General features: G+C 36.1%; 1 protein-coding gene across 1 annotated transcript in view; it reads left to right on the top strand.

The window, feature by feature from the left end:
- The window catches only part of ttn.1 (titin, tandem duplicate 1), a 323,332-nt gene that overhangs the window by 90,643 nt on the left and 209,976 nt on the right, over nt 1-22,713 (top strand). The window contains 28 exon segments of the mRNA XM_055637723.1: nt 84-362; nt 492-770; nt 3,208-3,486; nt 3,595-3,882; nt 4,152-4,430; nt 7,513-7,794; nt 7,901-8,179; nt 8,333-8,611; nt 8,721-8,999; nt 10,262-10,549; nt 11,260-11,538; nt 11,726-12,007; nt 12,094-12,372; nt 12,531-12,809; nt 12,920-13,198; nt 14,405-14,692; nt 14,946-15,224; nt 15,469-15,750; nt 17,278-17,556; nt 17,710-17,988; nt 18,501-18,779; nt 18,900-19,187; nt 19,442-19,720; nt 20,341-20,622; nt 20,727-21,005; nt 21,169-21,447; nt 21,585-21,863; nt 22,209-22,496. Coding sequence (XP_055493698.1) covers nt 84-362; nt 492-770; nt 3,208-3,486; nt 3,595-3,882; nt 4,152-4,430; nt 7,513-7,794; nt 7,901-8,179; nt 8,333-8,611; nt 8,721-8,999; nt 10,262-10,549; nt 11,260-11,538; nt 11,726-12,007; nt 12,094-12,372; nt 12,531-12,809; nt 12,920-13,198; nt 14,405-14,692; nt 14,946-15,224; nt 15,469-15,750; nt 17,278-17,556; nt 17,710-17,988; nt 18,501-18,779; nt 18,900-19,187; nt 19,442-19,720; nt 20,341-20,622; nt 20,727-21,005; nt 21,169-21,447; nt 21,585-21,863; nt 22,209-22,496 — 7,869 coding nt within the window.

Genomic DNA, 22,713 nt, shown 5'->3' on the forward strand with positions numbered 1-22,713 from the left:
CAAGATATTTGTGGAGCTTATATATTTGGGTCTAGAGGTCAAATTACATTTTTAGATTGAATTTATTATTTGTTCTTTTGCAGAACCACCATCATTCATTAAAGGACTTGAATCTCTTGAGGTGATTAAAGCCTCTGATATTATTCTTGAATGTGAGGTGGCTGGTACAGCCCCCTTTGAAATTTCTTGGTATAAAGACATGAAACAAATTAGGCCCAGCAAAAAGTACAAGACAATCTGTCAAAACTCTTTAGTTAGTTTGCATATTCTTAAATTTGATACCGTGGACGTTGGTGAATATCAATGCAAGGTATCAAATGAAGTTGGAGGTTGTTCATGCAGTTCTACAATGACTCTGAAAGGTTAGTGAAGCAAGAGTTCATTTTCCATTATATTACAATAAAACTAATTTTGTTTTTCCTATTTAAAAATTGACTTTGCACTGACTATTTAGAGAGTCTTATATTTTAAATGCTTCGTTTTAAAAACAGAACCGCCATCGTTTTTCAAGAAGATTGACAATATTACAGTACTTTTGGGAATGCCTGCTATGTTTCAAAGTACTGTGAAAGGTTCAAGCCCAATTTCCATTTCCTGGCAAAAAGATAAAGATGATATTACTGAAGATACTAATACTAAAATATCTTTTGAAAAAGATATAGCAACACTGCAGATTACTACGGTAGAAAAACATCATGATGGAAAGTTTGTTTGTCAGGCAAAGAATGATGCTGGAATCACAAAGTGTTTTGCAAATTTAACTGTGAAAGGTTAGTTTAAAGAATGCTATCCTCAGTGTTAATAATTCAGCTATTTCTAAAAATTAACAGCTTGCAGTGTTCTGAGTTATTTTAATTTTTGGAATGATGTTGTAAGACATTGAAAACAAATAATATAATTTTTAGAATGGTTAAACTATAAAGAAAGTCTTTGAAAAAGTAAATTTAGGGCTAGAGTGCTGAATGCATAAAACTTTGGGGATTTGAGGCAAGAAACATCGAAACATAGAAATTAGGTGCAGGAGTAGGCCCTTCGGCCCTTCGAGCCTGCACCGCCATTCAATATGATCATGGCTGATCATCCAACTCAGTATCCCGTACCTGCCTTCTCTCCATACCCCCTGATCCCCTTAGCCACAAGGGCCACATCTAACTCCCTCTTAAATATAGCCAATGAACTGGCCTCAACTACCCTCTGTGGCAGAGAGTTCCAGAGATTCACCACTCTCTGTGTGAAAAAAGTTCTTCTCATCTCAGTTTTAAAGGATTTCCCCCTTATCCTTAAGCTGTGACCCCTTGTCCTGGACTTCCCCAACATCAGGAACAATCTTCCTGCATCTAGCCTGTCCAACCCCTTAAGAATTTTGTAAGTTTCTATACGATCCCCTCTCAATCTCCTAAATTCTAGAGAGTATAAACCAAGTCTATCCAGTCTTTCTTCATAAGACAGTCCTGACATCCCAGGAATCAGTCTGGTGAACCTTCTCTGCACTCCCTCTATGGCAATAATGTCCTTCCTCAGATTTGGAGACCAAAACTGTACGCAATACTCCAGGTGTGGTCTCACCAAGACCCTGTACAACTGCAGTAGAACCTCCCTGCTCCTATACTCAAATCCTTTTGCAATGAAAGCTAACATACCATTTGCTTTCGTCACTGCCTGCTGCACCTGCATGCCTACTTTCAATGACTGGTGTACCATGACACCAAGGTCTCGCTGCATCTCCCCCTTTCCCAACCTGCCACCCATTAGATGATAGTCTGCTTTCCCGTTTTTGCCACCAAAATGGATAACCTCACATTTATCCACATTATACTGCATCTGCCAGACATTTGCCCACTCACCCAGCCTATCCAAGTCACCTTGCAGTCTCCTAGCATCCTCCTCACAGCTAACACTGCCCCCCAGCTTAGTGTCATCCACAAACTTGGAGATATTGCCTTCAATTTCCTCATCCAGATCATTAAAATATATTGTAAATAGCTGGGGTCCCAGCACTGAGCCTTGTGGTACCCCACTAGTCATTGCCTGCCATTGTGAAAAGGACCCATTTACTCCTACTCTTTGCAAAAGGAAAATATATGCTATTAGTTGTTGAAGTCATACATTGCTGGATGATTTGCACTAGGGTTTCATGTTGCAAGGGCATTTGAAATTATTTGATTTATGGTAGTGACATGAAGTTTAACCTTGGGTCAGAAAGGGATTATTCAATTAAAACTATTAACTTACTTGCAAGCAGTAAATTACTCAGAGATTTCAAAATGGTAGTTTTATTTCCTTCAAAAACTCCATTAATCTAATCTTTCTTTCAATCTATTTTTTAAATTATTTAATGTGTCCTTCCTTCATTCTGTTTCTTTCAATGTTGTTCCCTTTATTTCTTTATCAACCCTTATCTTTAAGTAGTATTTTAATAAGGCCACAGGTCAATGCTCAAAATGCCATATAACTTTCATATTACCATAATGGCATATAACATCCTAAAGGGTGTGAAAACAACTATTTTTTGTGTCTAACCTCTCTCACTATGAATACCCTTGCAGCCTATGGCTGTTTATCATAGTCCAATGGTTTGGAACAATTTTTAAATATATTTGAGAGTAAGTAATATTTAAAAAATAGTTAATTAGATTTAATTATTTTAAAATGTAAAACAAAACTTAAAAACTGTAGGGCACTTAAAAACATTAAAGTAAAATGAAATTAAATAATTCATACATTTTTATTTAATTTAATTATTTTAAATGTGTGTATTCAAAGAAATGAATTCTCCCTTGCACATTAACCAACTCCAACATAGAACTGAGGGAATAGTTACAAAATGCTGCTCTCCTTCCTCCACACCATTGCTTTGCCACAGGACTTGATAGAAAGCCTAGAATGGAGAAAGTTTAGATAGGTTGGTATGTATTTTGCAAAGCAGGTGGGAAAGTCTCAAACAAAGTGGGTCGCTAACAGTTGATGTGTATTGGCTCCCAACAACTTCAAGTCAATTCAGTTTGACACGATAAACGGAAACAACATTTGTTTGTCCATATCTTCTGAACACAGGGAGGCTTGGATAAGCACTATAGCCTTTACAAAGATTGTCGAAGTGTGATTTTTTTTTAAATTAGTTCCATATTTCAGCTCGTGGCAGGAAAATTAATGGTCTTCTATTGTTTCTTATATTCTTGCTCTAATATGATTTTTTTATTGTCACAGAACCTGCAAGTATAATAGAAAAAGCAGACTCTATTAGTGTAACTGCAGGAGAGCCAGCAACACTGGACTGCACTTTTACAGGAACACCAGAAATTAAAGCCAGATGGTTTAAGAATGGCACAGAGTTGATTACTGGGAGAAAATACAAACTCAGCATTACAAATAAGGTTACTAGTTTAAAGATTCCATTCGCTGAGAAAGAGGATAGTGGTGAATATGCCTGTGAGGTCCAGAATGACGTTGGTAACAGCAGATGCAAAGCTTCCATTACAGTATTAGGTTGGTATTTTTACCCTTCCATTTCATTGCACATTGAAATAATTAAAAGAGTCTGCAAAGAATTTGGAAGAAATAATAATCTTTGATTTCCCACCATGTGTTGGACAGATCGCATAGTTCCACCAATATTCAAAAGAAACTTAAAAAATGTGGATGGCATCAAATCTTCTTTTATTAAGATGGAATGCAAAATCACTGGTTCTCTTCCAATGAGTGTGCTTTGGTATAAGGACAATGAAGAATTATCAGCTACCGAAAAATATAAATTTTCTTACCATGATAACATTGCACAGTTGGAGATCCATCAATTAGAGATGACAGATGGTGGAACATACACTTGCAGAGCAACAAATGCTGCTGGAACTGATCAGAGCATTGGTGCCTTAACAGTGAAAGGTTTGAAATGTTGCAATCAATATCTTAATTGCTTCAAAATTAACAAGTTTGTCTAATAACCTTCATCTGATTGACTAATAACCTTCAGTTATCCAAAACAGTACTTGTCATTCATTTAATTTAGTGTTTTAACAAACATGTTGAGAATGCATGTATTACACATACCCATTTATTCTTATGCCACTCTTGGTATAACATTTCCATTTTCATAAAAAGTATTTTATTTTATTATATTGTGATAATGACTAGTTTTCCTCTGGAATTTTTAGAACAACCATATTTCACTGTGAAGCCTTTGTCTCAGGATGTTGTACCTGGTTCCAAAGTACAGTTAAGGAGTGCTATTAGTGGAACTCCACCAATAACCATCAAATGGTTCAAGGACAAAAAGGAGTTGGTGCCGAGTAATTCACTTTACATTTCAAAAGAAGGTTCAACAAGTCTGCTCCAATTCCATTCAGCAAAAGTCGCTGATACTGGTGAATACACTTGCCGAGTCAGCAATGAAGTTGGCACTGAATCGTGCGTGGCAAGTCTTTTTGTCAAAGGTGTGGAATATCTATTGATTCTTTGTAGCGATGTAAATGGTTTCATTTCATTGTTTCTTTTGAACAAATAACTTTGTGAAGATTCCTCTTTTTTTCAATTTATACTTATCCAGACTGCGTTCTATTCAGCCTGAATCTTCGTTCCACATTAATACTAATAGCTGTGTCTTACTTTATTAGACTGATGAACCATTTATATTTTTCTACCTTTTGTTGTTTATGTCTTTATGTAAACTGAGGCAATGGCATGCCCCATAATCTTTGTTTTTAATTGGAAATTTGAATTTGCTTTATATAAATTCAGGACTTTATGGCCAAACTAATGGGCCTGTCCCACTTGGACGACTTTTTAGGTGACTGCTGGAGACTATGCAGTCGCAAAAATGGTCGCCACATGTTCGCGGGTGGTTGCCGGGGAGATGCCTTCATGGTCGTGAGGAGTTCCCGCATTCTGGGAACTAGTCGCGGCCTCATTATTGGTCGCTGTGAATTTCTCAACATGTTGAAAAATTAGCAGCGACTAGAATGAAGCCGCCAGGAGGTCCTAGTGGGTTGCCAGGTGGTCGAAAGTCCTCGTAGGTTCGTGTAGGATGTAGCCGTTGCTGACCGGTGAATTTAATTGGCTCATTGGGGAAAAAAAACGTTAGCAGTAGTTTTCAGAACCAAGGATAACCGACCGGTAATGTTAAATGTCCGCCGAACTTCACAGCCGTGTGTCTCTGGCTTCTTAAAAGTTGTCTGACTTCTTTAAAGTTGTCTCCTTCTTCTCCCTTCGCCTCTCCCCACCCTTTGACCTCTTTTTAATGACTTACCATACACTGTGCTTTAGCCATCTTAATTACAACACCAACCTTCCTTTTCATCGCGGTGTGTGTCTGTATCACCTTGGCTTTGGACCGTGTGAATTTTAGACAAAGCTCCCCCTGCTTGCCCTGTCCCCTGCCTTCGATGTGTTTGTGTTCCACTCTGACAGTCGCCGGCAGTCGCCTGAAAAATCGCCCATTAGGAGCTTGCACCATATGCTGCCTTTGAAATCTGCAAATTCAATATCTATTTATATTTTTCATCTTCAACTTTTTTTTATGTGAGCAAGTCAATGGAAAGCAGTCAGGAATATTTTATTTTTACAATTATTCTCTTGCTAGATAACAATTGTGCACTTCAATTATGTAAAAAATAAACCTTGCGCACATGCTATGGAACAAGATAAACGTAAAGATTGTTTAGTGTCAAGTTCTTTAGTTAGAAAATCATTCCTTCTTGCAATTTTACTTCTATAATTAAATGTATATTTGAGTACACGGTGCTGACCAATTCAATGCAGCATGAACAAAGACGTATAATTCACAGAACATTAAAGTTAAGATAGTAGAATTATCACAAAAGAAAACGTCATGAGAGGCAGTCCATAAATGGGCATGATTTGATAGTGAGGCCGCAACTTGGGTTAACTGTTTTGCCCAATTTCTACTGCAGAGGTGCCATTCCAATCTTAATGGTACCAAGTCATCCCTGTCGCATTGTATGTTCAGGAGGGTTTGCTGCTGTGTCTTTCCTTTGTTTTCTCACTCTTGTCTTTTTAAGAATTAAGGAGATATTCCCCTGAAATTAAGCAGAATAGTGTGACTCATATAAATTCATTTCAACAGATTATGCTCAAACCTTTGTTACAGTACTAACCTCAACAAACTCCTCTGGCAGCTTGTTCCACCAGGTTCCTATTAAATCTTTCCGCTTTCACCTTAAACCTATGTCCTCTGGTGTTTGATTCCTCTACTCAAGGTAAAAGACTCCATGCATTCACCATAACTTTTCCCCTCATGATTTTATATACCTATACGATTACCCCTCAGCCTCCTACACTTTGAGGAATAAAGTCCTAGACTGCCCAACCTCTCCCTATAGCTCAGGTTGTCAAGTCCTGGAAATATCCTGGTAAATCTTCTCTGCACTCTTAACATCCTTCCTATAACAAGTTGACCAGAACTGAACACAATACTCCAATGCGGCCTCACCAAGGTGTTGTTAGAAACATAGAAACATAGAAATTAGGTGCAGGAGTAGGCCATTCGGCCCTTCGAGCGTGCACCGCCATTCAATATGATCATGGCTGATCATCCAACTCAGTATCCCGTACCTGCCTTCTCTCCATACCTCCTGATCCCCTTAGCCACAAGGGCCACATCTAACTCCCTCTTAAATATAGCCAATGAACTGGCCTCGACTACCTTCTGTGGCAGAGAGTTCCAGAGATTCACCACTCTCTGTGTGAAAAAGTTCTTCTCATCTCGGTTTTAAAGGATCTTATCTTGCACCCTTGTCCTGGACTTCCCTAACATCGGGAACAATCTTCCTGCATCTAGCCTGTCCAACCCCTTAAGAATTTTGTAAGTTTCTATAACATCCCCAATCAATCTCTAAATTCTAGAGAGTATAAACCAAGTTCAGTTTTGTTCAACTGTAACAAAACATCTCAACTTCTATAATCAATATCCTGACTGAAGAAAGCCAATAAACCAAAAAGCAATCTTGACCATCCTATAAACCTGATGCTATTTTCCTAGATCTCTTTGCTCTACAACACTCCACAGGGCCCCACAATTCACCATGATGGTCTTTCCCTGTTTGACCTCCCAAAATGCAAATGGCCTCCATTAAACTCTATTAGCTATTCCTCAACCCACTTGCCCAGCTGTCATTGTTTGAAAATCATGATGTGAAAACCATGATAATCATGATAAGTGAAGATTAGTGCTGCATATCATTTGTGGAGATTAGGCACAGAGCTAAGATTTTGATATGGATGGATAGGACTCGAGGAAAACCATTTCCAAACTTTCCAAACCATTTTTAGCTTGTGATGTGTCATGTTTCAGTGGTCTTTACATGTGTTAGTGAATTGCATTTCATGTCGTTTAAAATGTGAATCATAAATCAATGACAGATGACACATTTTCTACATGATCTTAATGATAATGCTTTTGTCATGCTAATCAACTATATTATTCCAACGTATTTATTGAGTTTACATAAAATCTTTTGTTTTATTTTCTCATTAATTTCATTGCATTTTGGTTTATAGAGCCTCCGAGCTTCATTAAGAAACCAGATCGTATAACATTATTGAAAAAAGGAAGTTCAACATCTCTAGAGTGTACGATAACTGGTACACCGGAGATTAAAGTAAATTGGTACAAGCAAGAAAGTGAAATTCTCCCAAGTGACAAATTCAGGATGTCCTTTGTTGATTCAAAATCTGTTCTTGAACTTAATAATGTCAGTGTGGAAGACAGTGGATATTACACTTGTAGAGCAGAGAATGAAGCTGGCTTTGACAACTGCAATGTTACAGTTACTGTTAAAGGTGCGTGATCATAAAATGTAATGATAGATTTTGAAAACTAAATTTCCAGTGATATGTATTATCTGATCAGGTACCTTAATTATTTTCCTTTCTTTTTAAAAAAAAGAACCTCCTTCTTTTAGCAAGAAACTGCAACCTATTGAGGTAGTGAAAGGAAATGACATCAGTCTTGAATGTGACATTTCTGGTACAAGTCCATTTGATGTGACTTGGTATAAGGACAATAAACAAATTCAGTCAAGTATAAAATTCAAGATGACGACTGGAAAATCTTTATCTAGTCTTTTTATTCAGAAAGTTGATCATTCAGATGCTGGTGAATACCAGTGTGAAGCAACAAACGACGTGGGAAGTTGTACTTGTGCTGCTGTAGTCAGATTAAAAGGTCAGTTATTAAATGCCAGACATTTTATATTTTCATATTTTTAATATATCCATTTTGGATTTCATTGCTACTTGATTTTATGGCTGTAACATGCAAAGTTTCTGAGAGTCTGATTCTTTCATCGAATTAACACAATTCTTAACTCTAAATCAGAACCACCCTACTTTGTGAAAGGGATTGAAAATGTTACCACATTGTCTGGAAATTCAGCCAGTTTTAACAGCCAAATAAAAGGCTCAACTCCCATACATGTCACATGGATGAAGGACAAAGATGAAATCAGAGAAGATGAAAATATTAAGATATCTTTTGAGAACAGTATTGCCGTACTGCACATTGCTTCTATTGAATCAAATCATAGTGGAAAGTACACATGTCAGGCTTCGAATGATGCAGGAACTGAGAAGTGTTTTGCAACTTTGTCAGTAACAGGTTGGTATAATGCACTTGACCTTTGTAAATTTCAGTCATGTATGATGAGTGCAAGAGAAAAATGATTTTTTTTACATCATCAATTGAGAATGTATGGTTTTTCTTGCAGAACCTGCAAAAATTGTAGAGATACCAGAGCCTTTAAGTGTAACCTCAGGAACAATGGCAATCTTGGAATGTGTTGTTGCTGGTACTCCAGAACTGAAGGTTCGATGGTTCAAGAATCAAAATGAATTGGCATCCAGCAGGAAATATAAAGTGACTTTCTTGAATAAGGTGGCAGTCCTAAAGATACAGTCTGTTGATAAGGATGATAGTGGGGATTATGCTTTTGAAGTACAGAATGAGTTCGGACACAGCAGCTGCACAACTTCATTGACAGTGCTAGGTTGGTGATTTTCTATGTGTTGAAATTATTGATAGTACATTTTTATAATAGCAGCTGAAAGGGTTCAATATAATTTTAAGAGTCTAAGAAGATTATACTTTAAATACTTTTAAATCAAATTTATGTGTTCAACTTATATTGTCTTCTGAATCCACACAAAATGTATAACCAAAATCCTAATTTTAACGGATTTCGGTTATAGAGCACAGACCCCTGACTCGCATCACCTACCCAGCCGCCTAGAGCACAGGTTTCCGAGGGTCCTTGTCCGACGTAAGCCCTTCTTCGCCCACCCCGTGGTCCGGGTTATACTGCTGTTGTTGTGGCTCATGTAGCCCTGGGAACCATGCATTCTTCAGTCCGCCGCCACCTACAGGATGCGCTCGTTCACCATGGGGCTCACTCCCCTCTCACCTGCAGCTGCTTCTTCCATTTGGCGTTGGCTTTGTCCACTCCCTGCACAACCGCTGCTTCCTACTCCCATCGCTCTTACTCGGCCTCTCCGTAACACCTCCCCCCCCACTCTGGACCTCCGTCTCCTCCTCCCTTGAAGTCGCTGACAGACTCCACATTAGAAGCATTTATTGAGCTTTTATTGTCATTGGCAGCAGCCTGGAGAGAGAGCTGCACCCAGGGGCTACAACATGAGCCACAATGAACTGTTGAAGAAGGGCCTGCTGGTGTAGAATAGTAGTATCGGCACCTAGTTTTAAGGTGAAGCGACACAAAGTGCTGGAGTAACTCAGTAGACTGAATCTGTCTGAAGAAGGGTCTTGATATCACCTATCTGTGATCTCCAGCGAAGCTGCGTGACCTGCTGAATTACTCCAGCACTTTGTGTGCTTTTGTGTATTAACCATCATCTGCAGTTCTTTGTTTCAACTACATATAATTATAACACCTTGCTCGATTATGACGGAGAATTGGCAATATTGGACTTCACCCCCCCCTCCCGATGGTCCGTTCCAGAGAAGGTTTACTGTGTATATAATGATCAGTACTGTCACAATTGTGCTCATCATTCAAGTGTTATTGAGTGGAGCATTTTTACCACCTCTCCTGCTCAATAGCTTATGGTATTCCATCGAATTACCAGTGTATCATGAGATCGGAAATTACATTACATCAGTTGACACACATTTAGGTCGCACTTCCACCTCTTACATTGTAATTCTGTTACCATCCAGTTTCTGATCGGGGGGATAACTCAAAAATCTTACAATGGATGTTTCAAGATTTTTATTTTGTTCTGTGTTATACAGATCGGATAATTGCTCCATCTTTTACAAAAAGTTTAAAGAAAATGGATACTAATTTGGGATCCTTAATGCACATGGAGTGCAAAGTATCTGGTTCTCTTCCAATCAGCATATCTTGGTATAAAGATAACACAGAAATAATGACTAGTCACAAATATAACATTTCATTTGAAGAAAATGCTGCGTTTTTGGAGATCAAAGAACTTGAAATCACTGATGGTGGAAATTACTCTTGCAAAGCAACAAATGCTGCTGGAAGTAGTAAATGCAGTGGATTTCTAACTGTAAAAGGTTTGAAGATACCCTTATTTTAATCAACTTCTGTGCTAATTTTTTTTGTTAAAATAGGCTGAAATTTGTTGGCTAAAAGCAGAGGCCCAGAATCACTGCATTTATCTGTTTAAATGATCTGGACTCCATATAAACACAGGACCTGAGACTGTTAATTTCAATGGGCTTTGAAAGGCAATTTGCATTAGAAGGCAAATTGGCTGAGTTACTTGATTACTTAATGTTAGCTTAATACCTTTATTATCTCCCAGATATCTTTTAATTGTTTTCTTTTTTTAATTTATTTTATTATTTCTGTAAACAGCTCAAAACTATTTAAGTCATTCGTGACCTTTACTGATGGCAGAGCTGTAGAGTGGGCTTTTGCTGCCTTTTCATGAATCATTGGCAGCTTTGCTATCATCCAAACCATGCCAGTGGAGTCTCGGATGCATCAGGCCAGCAAGTTATGTATTCCACATCCAGACAAATTAGTATGGATATGCAGTGAAACCTGGGTGGGGGAATCAGATCTGCGATATTTCTCCCAATATTGTCCACTTCTTTGTTTTCTTTTCAATATAGATAAATTATACATATTTCAACTTCCTAAGATATTTTGACTTTGTGTTGAGTAACAAAGTGTTAGAGCAGTATAACTAATTTTAGAAGTATTAGTATTTTTACTTCTGTTTATCTTACTAAATAACATTTTTTTAAATGACTTTTAGAACCACCGATCTTTATAGAAAAACCAGTGTCCCAAGATATTGTGCTTGGTTCTACGCTACAGTTTAAAAGCATTGTGAAAGGAACTCTTCCACTATTTGTTAAGTGGTTTAAGGATAATAGGGAATTGAAACCTGGCACAAGATGTTCGATCTGGAATGAAGAAACAACACACTTCTTTGAGCTAATTTCTACCAAAATTACTGATGCCGGTGTTTACAACTGTCAACTCGCCAATGAAGCTGGTTCAGTCATTAGTACTGCAAATGTATTCATCAAAGGTTTGCAATTTTTGTTAATTTCATTAGTAAATAAGTTCTGTGTTACATTTTTAACGCTGTTATTGATCCTTAGCTTTCTTACACTCAAAGATGAGTAACGTTTACCAGAAGGTGATTCCATAACCTTTGTCTACTTTATTTGACTTCGTAGTTCCACTATTCAAGTGTGCTACCTTTCATTTCTCAGAGCCTCCGATCTTTGTTACAAAATTACCTTCTTCATCAACTCTGAAGCAAGGAGAATTTGCACGTTTTGAGTGCAAAATTACTGGTTCACCTGAAATCACAGTAACATGGTATAGAAATAACCAAGATATTAGAACCAGTGACAAATATTCAATATCATTCCAAAACTCATTGGCAGTTCTTGAGATTGCTGATGTAAAGGAGGAAGATAGTGGAGATTACTCATGTGAAGCACAGAATGAAGCTGGTGTTAACAGCTGCAACATTGCGATTCAGGTTAAAGGTGTGTAAAGCAATATTTTAAACAGAAATTGAACTCTTTGGCATTTGATTGTTTTCTAAGCCACATTGTTATCTTTTACTCTTCAGAACCTCCTTCATTTGTAAAGAAACTTGAATCTGTTGAGATAACTAAAGCTAGTGATATTACTCTTGAATGTGAGGTGACTGGTACAGCACCCTTTGATGTTTTGTGGTATAAGGACAATAAACAAATTCGACGCAGCAAAAAGTATAAAATGTTCTCTGACAATTCATTAGCCAATCTTTGCATTTTAACACCCGATACCTCGGATGTTGCTGAATACAAATGTACAGTAAAAAATGATGTGGGAAGTTGCTCATGCAATTCTACAGTCAGTATGAAAGGTTAGTTATTGTATTTGTGGAAATATATTTTTCTTCTATTTAAATCCAGTGCTCAATTATTTTTGAAGGAATTCTTACTATTGGATTAAAACATTTCAACAACATAATGAAAAGCCGAAATGAAATTTCATGTTTTATAATCCTTTGTTTTAAATTAGAACCCCCAGGATTTATAAAGAAGATTGAAAATATAACCGTATTGTCAGGCAATTCAGTGGTATTCCAATGTCAAGTAAAAGGCTCAAAGCCTATTTACATAACTTGGATGAAAGATAGAAATATTATCCAAGAAGATGGTAATATTACTTTGTCTTTTGAGAATAATATTGCTGCTCTTCAAATAAATGCTGTTGGAGAAAATCATGCTGGAAAGTACACGTGCCAGGTCAAGAATGACGCAGGAACTGAGAAGTGCGTTGCCGCATTGTTGGTAGCAGGTCAGTGAGATATTGGTTAGCTATCAGTGAGTTCAGATTATTTTGAAATGCATCAACTAAAGCCAAATTAATTTTAGTAACATAATGAAGAGATTTATTTTTCCTCATAGAACCAGCAAAAATCACTGAACAAGCACAGTCACTCAGTGTGACAGCAGGAAATACAGCAAACCTGGAATGTACTGTAACTGGTACACCAGAACTAAATGTTAAATGTCTTAAGGATGGCAATGAAATGGTGTCTAGCAGAAAACACAAAATCAGCTTTGATCATAACGTGATCAGCCTGAAGATTCTTTCTGTTTCTAATGATGACACTGGTGACTATACTTTTGAAGTCAAGAATAAGTTTGGAATGAGCAGCTGTAAAGCTTCATTGACAGTATTAGGTTAGTGTTTTATTTGCTATTTGAATTTGACTAATTTAAATAATGTAGTGCCAATTGACATTTTGCTTAAAACTAATGAAATTGTGTTCACATTGATCATCGGCAAATATAAAGGCTGTAGTTTTTTTTGGGAAACACTATATAACAGATTCTTTCTGAATCGAGTATGTTGGTTAGGTCTCGCAACTCTCCAGGCAGTAAGGCATTACACTGGTATTCTTGGATGGTCTCTCGTTCAAGCACTGCCAAGGTCGGAGCTTCTCAGCTGGGTACTCACAAGAAATACACAATGTTGCTCCAGATTCCAACATCAGCATGCTCTTTTGTCTTCATACGGTTTATTGATCGCCATGGTCTTTGTAATAGCCCACATCCGCAGGGAAATATTGGATTCACCTCGAGAATAACTATTGGCAACTTTGCGATTTCCACACAGAGATGCAAGTCCTCACGTTTGGAGTCATCAATTCAAAGCCGTTTTTAAATTGAATATATGCCTGGAGACACGGGCAGTGTTTCTCCTTTTAAATTGTTGAAGGGAAATTCAATATTCCCTTCAGCAATTTCAATCGAGAAACATTGAAGGAGTGAGGTATTTGAGGTAAATGATATATTGGAATCTATTTGAGTATTTTAGGCAGATTCATTCTTTAAACTTTAAAAACATTTTTAACATTTTAAAATATTGAACTGTTTTAAAGTTCAAAAAGGTTTTCAATAGTTTAAAAAAAAAATCTGATTGTTTCTGTCTCAGCAACATTCAGCAAGAGTGTTTAGCAATTGGCACTTAATAAGCCAAGAATGAGGCATAGCAAGTTGTCAATTTTTTTTCAAGCTTTTCTGTGGGTAAGGCTATTTGGTTCCACTCTCTAATGCAATCCCATTGCATCACCATAGATTTGCTATCATGGAGAGTGTTGCCATGAGGGAATAAGCTGAATACTCTTGTGTGGGAAATCCAATAAACAAATCCAAAATGTTGTATGGCAGTTAGCAATGAGGATGGTCATTGATGATTGCAAATTCCATGTTCCATAATAGTGGGATAATGAACATCAGCTGTTTTGGGATTTTATTTGAGTGCGTTATTGAAACATGCTAATACATACAAAAGTTTCTTACTCGGAACAAAAAAATAATTGATTTAATTAATTTAAAGCATTTGCTCTTTAAGTTGATCAGCTGTGCTTTTGGTATCTTGGACAGATCAACTAATTCCTCCAGTGTTCACACGAAAATTACGGAAAATGGACATTGTTTTAGGATCGTCTGTGCAAATGGAATGCAAAGTTTCTGGTTCTCTTCCAATGGTCTTTTCTTGGTATAAGGATTTCAAATTAATAACATCTAGTGAAAAATACAAACTATTATATCAAGACAACACAACAACTTTGGAATTTGATCAACTAGAGATTTCAGATCGTGGAACTTATATTTGCAAAGCAACTAATTCAGTTGGAAGTGATGAATGCAGTGGTTTCTTAAATATAACAGGTTTGAAAGTTTAATTTACTTTCAGCTTAGTTTATATCTTATTCATATTTATACGTTTCTACATTTTATGATGTTTGCTTGCTACCATAGCAACAAAAATTAACATGCCAAGCATTTAAACTTGCTTGCAGTTTATTTTAATTATTTTAATTAATTTTAGATCTGACCTTTAACAATAAAGGATCTATCTATCTATCTATCTAACTTTTCTTCATAAAATTGCAATGGTGTTTTTTTTTTACCTGACTTTCAGAGCCTCCAGGTTTTATAGAAAAACCTATGTCTCAGGAAAGCTTACCAGGTTCCACGGTGCGGTTTAGAAGTGTTGTGAAAGGAACAGCTCCAATAACTATAAAATGGCTGAAGGATGGCAGGGAACTGATGTCTGGAGCTGACTGTTTCATTTTAAGTGAAGGCTCAACCAGTTTACTTGAGTTGTTTTCAGCCAAAGTTTCCGATTCGGGTGACTATATTTGTGAAATCAGCAACAGAGTTGGCAGTATCACTTGTGCAGCAAGACTCTTTATCAAAGGTGTGCAATTTATCTGTGCTTGTTTCACCATTGTGGAATGTTTACATGTGGGCATGAACTTTTTGATTTGTTATATAATTTTCTCTTTGTTATTTTTATTGTTATTTTTTTGCGCTTTCTTTTGTTCTTTCGTTCGTGTTTTCTTTTGTTCTTTTTGCATTGTCCACGTGGTTTTCTTTATGTTGAATGGATTCATCTTGGACACTTGTATGTATAGTTACATTTACAACGTTCTTTTCTACAGAGCCTCCATATTTTATTATGAAGTTAGAACCATCAGCAATATTTAAAAAAGGAGATACAGCAAGCTTTCAGTGTAAAATAACTGGCACACCTGAAATTAAAGTCACTTGGTTCAAGAATCAACATGAAATTAGTTTCAATGAAAAATATGAAATGTCATTTGTTGATTCTGTGGCATTCTTAGAGATTGTTGATGTAAGCTTGGATGACACAGGGAATTATTACTGTAAAGCCGAAAATGAAGCTGGCAGTGACTCTTGTGACATTGCGGTCACAGTTAAAGGTGTGTAAAAATTCTCAGTTAATTGTTATCATTGGTCCACCATCTTTTTCCAGTCATATTGCAAAAACATTTAATTATGGAATAATGAGAACCTTGACATAAGGAGCTGATTCTTATAAATTTTTGATTGGTACATTTATCATCTAATTGTTCATTTTTGATTCTGATGGATCCATAAAATAAGATATGAATATTTTCTATAATGTTAAAAAATGATTTGATTTATCAATAGGAAGCTGGCTGAAGCAGTCCAGACTTCTGTTAGAAACATAGAAAATAGGAGCAAGAGTAGGCCATTCGGCTCTTCGAGCCAGCACTGCCATTCAATATGATCATGGCTGATCATCCAGAATCAGTAACCCGTTCCTGCTTTCTCCCCATATCACTTGATTCCGTTAGCCCTAAGATCTATATCCAACTCTCTCTTGAATACATCACAACATCAGGACCTTTAGGTGATTTACTAAAGTTAGACACAAAACCTCTCCTTGCCGCTGAAACCCTCTAATCCAAGCATCATTCTGGTAAACCTAAGATAGACACAAAATGCTGGAGTAACTCAGCGGGTCAGGCATCATCTCTGGAGAAAAGGAATAGGTGCCGTTTCGGGTCGAGACCCTTCTTCAGAATGAGTCAGGGGAAAGGGAAACTAGATATATAGACGGTTTTATACATAGAAAAACTATACATAGTTGGATGCCTTGGCATATTTTGAGTTATGGGTATCCCATCCATGAACTTTGAGGCTCAGAGTTTCTTTGGAGGCCAAAAGAAGTTCCATTTTTTCATTTTTGCCTCCACTCAGCCAGGTTCCACCAACTCTGGTTGAAAATGTCTTCCACAGATCTCGGCTAAATATCTTATTCTTTACCCAAAATCTTTGCTCTGTAGTTTTAGATAACTGCTATGTGAAAAATGTCCTACTATTTATCCAATCCATGCCCGTCATAACATTGAACATCATTATGAACCCCTACGTCCCCAGCCTCTTTTGCTCCAAGGAAGAGAAAAAATCACTCTATTCAATGTCCTGATAGCTGAAACACTCCATCCAAAGAAACATCTCTGTCAATTTTCTCTGCGCCATCCTTAGATAGTAACGCACCAGAACTGTGCCTCTGCTCTGGCTGGGACCTAACCAGTTCCACCAAAATATCTCTGCTCTTGTATCACGTCCTAGTTAATGAAGCCAAGTATTAAATATGCCACTTCAAGAATCCTTAGATTTGTACATTGAGATCTCTCTATTTTTAGTTCTCCCATCAGGTATATTCATTGCATTCCATATGTCCTGCCCTTTATTAGCCCTTCCAAGGTGCATCACCCAGACTCAGCAGTATTATGCTATTGTATTTATCCATTGGCAGTTGCAATGGGCATGCTGCTCCGGAGATCATTAAATTGTTATTTTAATCGTTTATGCATTGTAACATTCTTGCTGCCAATGGCTTTTTATGAGAGACATTGTGTAAACTTGGAAAAAGTGGGCTGTGATTCGTAAATCATGATATCATGTTTACTCTTCAGAACCTCCCACATTTACAAAGGAACTTGAACCTGTTGAGGTAGTTAAAGCCAGTGATGTTATTCTTGAATGTGAGGTGGCTGGTACAGCTCCTTTTGAAGTTTTGTGGTATAAGGACAATAAACAAATACGGCGAAGCAAAAAATACAAAATGATCTCTGACAGTTCTTTGGTCAGTCTTTGCATTCTAACGTCTGATGGCTCGGATGTTGGGGAATACAAGTGCATGGTAAAGAATGATGTGGGAAGTTGTTCCAGTAGTTCTGCAGTCAATTTGAAAGGTCAGTTCTAAGAAGTAATCGTAACTAGATGTTGTTTGATATTTATTCAATTATGTAATATTGTATGTTTCAAAGCAGAATATTTTAAATGATTAAATATCAGTAGTTTCATTTTAAGTTATAACCTGGTATATTCTCTTTACTTTAAACTAGAGCGACCAGCCTTCGTGCAAACAATAGAAAATGCAACAGTATTTTCTGGAAATTCTGCTGTATTTCAATGTCTTGTAAGAGGCTCAGTTCCTATTATTACAAGCTGGAGAAAAGATGACAAACGTATCAAAGAGGATGATAATATTAAAATTTCCTTTCAAAACAATATGGCCACATTACAGATCGTCAAGGCTGAAGAAAATCACAGTGGAAATTATATTTGTCAGGCAAAAAATGATGCAGGAACAGCAAAATGCTTTGCCACATTGGCTGTAATGGGTTAGTAGGAAATTATAAACATAAATATTGCCCACAAATAATAATTTTGATTTGAGTATTTCTCACAGTAAAATTATTACAATTTTTGAATGAATTATATGAATATTAAAGTAAATATGTTATGTTATGGTTAACAAATGGAACATTTTCCATGTTGAGTAGCCATTTACTAGGTTGCTTGGTAATATTTGGAATGTAGGTCCTTCTTATCTGGTACATGCCATTGACAAATCTTAGGAAAAGTGCTTCCAATATAATAGTTTTGTTATTTTATTATTTTCCCTATAATATCTGTTTTGTGAGGCACTGTATGGTGAACGTATTAACAATGACCACATTCGGTCAGCATGTAGTAGAAACATTTATTATCATAGTATTATCTAATTTTGAAGATTTGAACCTTCAAGAGACCTACAAATCCACAGTGATGTTTATTCTCCACAAAATTTATTATCATAATCTTGGAAAAATATTGCTTAATTTTTGATGTAAATAATATATTTTTCCCACAGAACCTGCAAATATCACAGAAAAAACTGAGTCTCTCACAGTAACTTCAGGAAATCCAGCTATTCTGGAATGTACAGTAGCTGGAACACCAGTATTAAATGTTGCATGGTTCAAAAATGGAAAGCAGCTAGAAACAAACAGAAGATATAGATTCAGTTTTGTGAATAAGGTGGCCTGTCTAAAAATGTTGGCTGTTGACATAAACGACAGTGGAGACTATACTTTTGAAGTCCAGAATGAGTTTGGAGCCAACCAATGTAGTATTTCTTTGACTGTGATAGGTCAGTATGCAAATTGTGTTGATGTTTTGTCTCTTATATCTTTTGATTGCCATAGTGTATTACAAAGTTAGAAGTACATCATTGTTTTTTTTTATCATTTTGTTTCTTTATGTTGAGCAGAACAAATAATTCCTCCGTTGTTTACAAGAAAATTAAAGGACGTGGGCAGTACTTTAGGGTATTTTGTGCGAATGGAAAGCAAAGTTTCTGGTTCTATTCCAATGAATATAACTTGGTGTAAAGAGGACAAAGAAATATCAGCTAGTAACAAATACAAGATGCTATTTCAAGAGAACACAATCTCATTAGAAATCAATGAACTAGACTTTTCAGATGGTGGAATTTACGTTTGCAAAGTAGCAAATTCAGCAGGAAAGGATGAATGCAGTGCTGTCTTAAGTATAAAAGGTTTGAATAGTTGCTTTCCTACATGCCTTTCTCAAATGTAAATACATTCTTTACAAAGAGTTTCTATATGTAGTTTGACAAAGTACTGAAGTAGTTAAATAAATGATTTAACCATCTATCTTTATTTTAAGAACACTTAATCTTTTAAAGAATATATTAGTGCATCTTATTTGGAAAGTTAAATTTAATCTGATCATTTTTTCTAGTATAAATTTGAATCTGAGTTAATTGAATCTTTTTTAATTGATTTTTAGAACCCCCAAGCTTTATAGATAAAATAATATCTCAAGAAGTTATACTCGGTTCTACGGTACAATTTAGGGGTGTTGTGAAAGGAAGCACACCACTATCCACAAAATGGTTCAAAGGGGACAGAGAATTGATGCATGGTGTGGCATATTCTATTTGGAATGAAGGCTCGACATACTTTCTAGAATTGCTCTCAGCCAAAATATCTGATGCGGGTAGCTACACCTGCCAAGTTAGCAACGAAGTTGGTAAAGATGACTGTTCTGCAAATCTCCTTGTTAAAGGTGCGCAATTCTGGCTTTTTATACTCTGTTGTGAGTTGTATAAATAGTTTTTTTTTTTGCTTTGTTACCTTGAAAATTTAGTTACATTATTTTGTTTTCTTGACGGTTTGTTACCTCGTACATTCAACAACATCATTTTATCTTCCTGATGGCTGACTGGATATTGCCAAAGAAATGCATACTTGCAAGAAAGAAGTGGGCTTGGTGGCCTTGTGGCATTCAAATGTCAGTTGATTGTCCGACTCAGTGCTTTTGGAAGTCCTGGAGTTTCCCCATTAACTGCAAGATAAAGCACGATTTAGTGGTGGAGAATTCTGTCTTGCTTCAGGAAACAAAAAGGAGAATTTTCCTCAGTGAAATTAAGGACAATGATGGAGATTTTAAGGATTCTTATAGCCTGGTCTCACATCACATGGCTGAGTAATAAACAATTTTACTGGATGCAGTTATGGGGAACATGAAAAAAGGAATATTGTTTCCCTGATTTAAGAGGGGGCTCAATTTGAGTAGGTTTGGAGAATTTGATTAGTGTTTTGTGGCCAATTATTTATGCATACACATTCGTTGGTTTTGATTACCGTATAAATGTATGTTGAAATATATAATATTTTGGCTTTTAGAACCTCCAAGCTTCATTAAAAAGCTGCAATCGCCAACCGTCCTAAAAAAAGGAGTTTCAGCACATTTTGAGTGCAGTTTAAGGGGCACACCTAACATTAAAGTTACGTGGTACAAAAATGGCGATGAAATTATGGCCAGTGAAAAGTTTATGATGACATTTGATGATGCTGTGGCAGTTCTTGAGATTATTGATGTGATTCTGGACGACAGTGCGTGCTACATCTGTGAGGCACAAAATGAAGCTGGTAGTGAGAGCTGCAGCACTGAAGTTGAAGTTAAAGGTCTGTAATAATTCATTGAGACTATAAATTCTTTACTTTCTTGTTCAGGGATATTGATAGTATCTTGATTCATTAAGATGTTTTTTATTGTGATTACTTTTTAGAACCACCGAGCTTTAGACGAAAACTTCAATCCACTGAGATAGTTAAATCCAGTGATATTTCTCTTGAATGTGAGGTGGCTGGTACAGCTCCCTTTGAAGTTATGTGGTATAAAGACAATAAACAAATTCGACGTAGTAAAAAATACAAAATGATCTCTGATGGTTCTTTAGTTAGTGTTTGCATTCTAAATTCTGATACCACAGATGTTGGTGAATACAAATGCATCGTACAAAATGATGTGGGATGTTGTTCCTGCAGTTCTACAGTCAGTTTGAAAGGTCAGTTTTACAAGTCCATCAGAAAATATTTCCTTCTGAAGTGTGTGATGATGGCAGAATCATTTAATTATTTATTTGGAAATTCAATGCTGAACTATTTGTAAACTGTCATGAAAAGGCGATATAACTCCATTTAGTCATGTTATTATTTATTTTAAACTAGAACCCCCAGGATTTATAAAGAAGATTGAAAATATAACATCAGTATCAGGCAATTCAGTTGTATTTCACAGTCAAGTAAAAGGCTCAAAGCCTATTTATTTAACTTGGATGAAAGATAAAGATGTTATCGAAGAAGATGGTAATATTACTTTGTCTTTTGAGAATAATATTGCTACTCTTCAAATAAATGCTGTTGGAGAAACTCATGCTGGAAAGTACACGTGCCAGGTCAAGAATGACGCAGGAACTGAGAAGTGTTTTGCCACATTGTTGGTAGCAGGTCAGTGAGCAATTAATAGCTTGTTATTTCCCTGCATTTCATTTTTCTCATTATAATTCAATGCAGGTATTTTGCCATGCATTGACCAAAATGAAATTAATGGTAATGACATATAAAAGAGATTTTTATTCTCATAGAACCAGCAAAAATCACAGAACAAGCACAGTCAATCAGTGTGACGGCAGGAAATACAGCAAACCTGGAATGTGCTGTAACTGGTACACCAGAACTAAATGTTAAATGTTTTAAAGATGGTAACGAAATGGTGTCTTGTCGAAAACACAGAATCAGCTTTGAGAATAATGTGGTCAGCATAAAGATTTCTTCTGTGTCTAATGATGACACTGCTGAATATACTTTTGAAGTCAAGAATCAGTTTGGAATGAGCAGCTGTAAAGCTTCATTGACAGTATTAGGTTAGTATTTTATTTACAATTGGAAGTCAGCTAATCTACATAACTAATGCATTTAAATTAATGGTTATTAAATAAGGAAATTGCAATTGCATAAAACACAAATTTATATAAAGATAATGTTATAACTTTCCAATTGGAAATTAGTGATGATGGGATATCTAAGAGCCACTGCTGTGAGAAATTTGAAATTAATTTTGGCTTTCAGTAGTCACTATATATATCATATCAATATATCAATACACATGATAATTCTTAAAACTTTAAAAAGCATTATAGATTTTGATTAATTTTAATATTTGCTGTATGAATTGATTGGCTGTGCTTTTATCATTTTACCTTGGACAGATCAACTAATTCCCCCATTGTTTAAACGAAAATCACGCAAAATGAACAGTGTTTTAGGGTCTTTCATACAAATGGAATGCAAAGCTTCTGGTTCCCTTCCAATGAGCTTCTCATGGTATAAAGAACGCATTTTAATAACAACTAATGAGAAATACAAAATATTATCTCAAGATAACACAACAACTTTGGAAGTGAATCAACTAGAGATTTCAGATCATGGAACTTATATTTGCAAAGCAACCAATTCAGTGGGAAGTGATGAATGCAGTGCTTTCTTAAATATAACAGGTTTGAAAGATGAATTTGCTTCCAGCTTAATTTATATCTTTTTTGTATTTATACACTTAATTTTTTTGATTTTTGCCTCTTACTCTAAGGAAAGCTACTATATTTAGAGCTTAAAATTTGATTGCAAATTATTGTAATTTCTTATTTTATTAGTAACTTTTTATTTTTTTTAATGTACAATATCGTATAAACAATGTACTCTTGGGAACCAATTGTA

The sequence above is a fragment of the Leucoraja erinacea genome, chromosome 7 (assembly GCF_028641065.1).
Source record: "Leucoraja erinacea ecotype New England chromosome 7, Leri_hhj_1, whole genome shotgun sequence".
Lineage (NCBI taxonomy): Eukaryota > Metazoa > Chordata > Chondrichthyes > Rajiformes > Rajidae > Leucoraja > Leucoraja erinaceus.